Here is a 2,362-nt window from a genome sequence, read left to right on the forward strand (position 1 = left end):
GGAGTTCAATTTTAAAGGAGGTACATATGGTAGGCCTCACTGAGAAAGTGATATTTGAGCAAAGACAAGAAAGAAGTGGGAATAGCCAAGTGAACAGGTGTGAAGAAAGTATTCCTGGCAGAGGTACTTGAGATAGGAGTCTATGAGGTTGAAGAGGAGTGAGGAGGCCAGTGTGACCTGGAGGGGAGGGATCAAGAAGGAGAATATTACACACATTCAGAGAAGTAAAGCTGGAGCTGTGTGAGGCAGGCAGGGTCAGGAGTGGGATGGAGACCTACAGTAGATGGCAAAGGTGAATGGCAGAGACATCTGTAGGACCTTGTAGGCCATTATATGGGCTTTGGATTTTATTCTCAGTGACATGAGATTCCTTTTTGGAGGGTTTTGAGCAGAGCTATGAAATGATTTTTCTTATGATTAATGTATCAAAAATAGAATGTAGGGGGCGCAGGTGGAAGCAGAGCGAGCCCATTTAGTAGGTTAACCCAAGCAATAATCCAGCCAAGAGCTAATGGTAGCGCATTAACCAGAGCGTCAACAGACAGTGGTGAGTGTGGACAGATATTGGATATATTTTGATGGTAGGCCAAGAATTTCCTGTTGGGTTGGAAATGGGTTCTGAGACCAAAGGAGGACTCAAGGTTTTAATCTAAGCAATGACGTCATCGGCTGAGATGAGGAAGACTGTAAGTAGAGCAGGTTTGGGGTAGGCATCAAGAGGTAGGTTTGAGAAATGTTGAAATTAAGATATCGGGTCTACAGCCATGCCACCCTGAATGTTATCGATCTCATCTGATATTGGAAGCTAAGCAGGGTCGGGCCTGGTTAGTACTTGAATGGGGAGACCACTTAGGAATACCAGATGCTGTAGGTGTTAAAAAAAAAAAAAAAGAGAAATTAAGATGTTCGTTCTTATCTTAAAAAGAAAATATGAGATGTCAAGAAGGCAACTGAGTGAGTGAATCTGGGATTCAAGGAAGAAGTCTGGACTGGAGATATGTATTTAGGAGTGATGGGCATATTGATGACAGTTAAGGCCAGGAGGCCGAAGGAGATGCCCAAGAGGTTAAATGTGAATAGAGTAGAGAGGAAGCCCTGGAGCCTGACAAAATTGAGCACTCAAGGACATGAGAAAAGACCATCTAAGAGAACTGAGGAGCAGCGGGTGGCATAGCAAAGAAACCTGGGGTCTGGGAGAGGGTGTGGAAGGGCCTGGAAGGGCCTGGAGCCAAGTGGAGAAAGTATTTCAAAGAAGAAGTGACAAATCATTTCTAAAAGCTCTCATGTTAGGTAGGTTGTGGGTAATATGGTGAACTCAGTAGTGCAGTTACCGTAGAGTGGAACTTGTGACAGTCTGAATGAAGTGGCTTTAACAAAAACAATGAGGAAAGGAACTGGAGACAATGAAAATATGGTTTTGCTATAAAAGGGGTCAAAGTAATCAAGCAGAAACTAAAGGGTTAAGAGGGTTCAAGATGCAATAAATAACCGACATGTTTGTAGACTACTGGAAATGATCCAGGAAAGAGAGCAGAGAAAGAGAAATTGGTTGAGAAACAGTGTAGAAGACAAAGAATTCTCTAAGTCTGCGATTTCATAGGATGATATGCTTCCCTTCCTCCACTTTTTTATAAGTGGAAATAAGAGATTCTGCAGGTTTTCAGAACAGATTGTACTGTTCAGACTGCTTATTCTCAAGAAAACCTTTAAAGGCTATTTTATCTTCTTTGAGTAAAGTTTACATTCCATAGTTTTGATTTCCTTTGGAAATGTTCAGAAATTGACATTTGGAAGGAATACCTTAGAAAATTTATCTTCAGTGTTACAGTATAAAGATCTATTTGATGTGGGGCTGTGCATGTGCGTGTGTGTGAATGTGCAAGCTTCTGAAATGTTGGAACTCAAACTCTTACTTTATTTCAGCATCACGTCTGGAAGTTCAGAGTCAGATATACAACAAAGAAACAAAATACGGGTAAGAAATATAGTTTGTATGAATTATTATTTTGGAAAAGATTACAGTTTTAAAAATTATAATGAAACTGTAATTTCCTGCATTAATGTTGAGATTTTCCTAATATGTTTCATTTTCACATTTTACTAAGGAAAGATTTTAAGAATAAAACATAGAATGTTCTTTCTCAAGTAGAATGAGGTAAAGTGGGCAGGGTGCCAACTAAGGGATGTATGTTAGTGGGTAGCAGAGAAGTTAAGTACCACCGGTGTAGTGTAGCCTTTCCCATTTTCACTTGAAATAAATCTCACGCTGCTTCTGTGGCCCTACTATGTGGTGGACATCCTGGTTTACTTCAAAGTGTTTTCTTGTATTTGAGGAAATCCTATAATTCAGACATGGTACAGT

At 40.3% G+C, this 2,362-nt stretch overlaps 1 protein-coding gene and 1 pseudogene across 1 annotated transcript in view; both read left to right on the forward strand.

Annotated features, from left to right (window-relative positions):
- Window positions 1–2,362, forward strand: part of CCDC192 (coiled-coil domain containing 192) — a 191,114-nt gene that overhangs the window by 4,600 nt on the left and 184,152 nt on the right. Inside the window, exon 2 of the mRNA XM_011358346.2 lies at window positions 1,924–1,975. Coding sequence (XP_011356648.2) covers window positions 1,924–1,975 — 52 coding nt within the window. The remainder of the gene's footprint in view (window positions 1–1,923; window positions 1,976–2,362) is intronic.
- On the forward strand, window positions 755–874 carry LOC111738498 (annotated as a pseudogene).

The sequence above is a fragment of the Pteropus vampyrus genome, unplaced genomic scaffold (genome assembly GCF_000151845.1).
Source record: "Pteropus vampyrus isolate Shadow unplaced genomic scaffold, Pvam_2.0 Scaffold39, whole genome shotgun sequence".
NCBI classification, from domain to species: domain Eukaryota; kingdom Metazoa; phylum Chordata; class Mammalia; order Chiroptera; family Pteropodidae; genus Pteropus; species Pteropus vampyrus.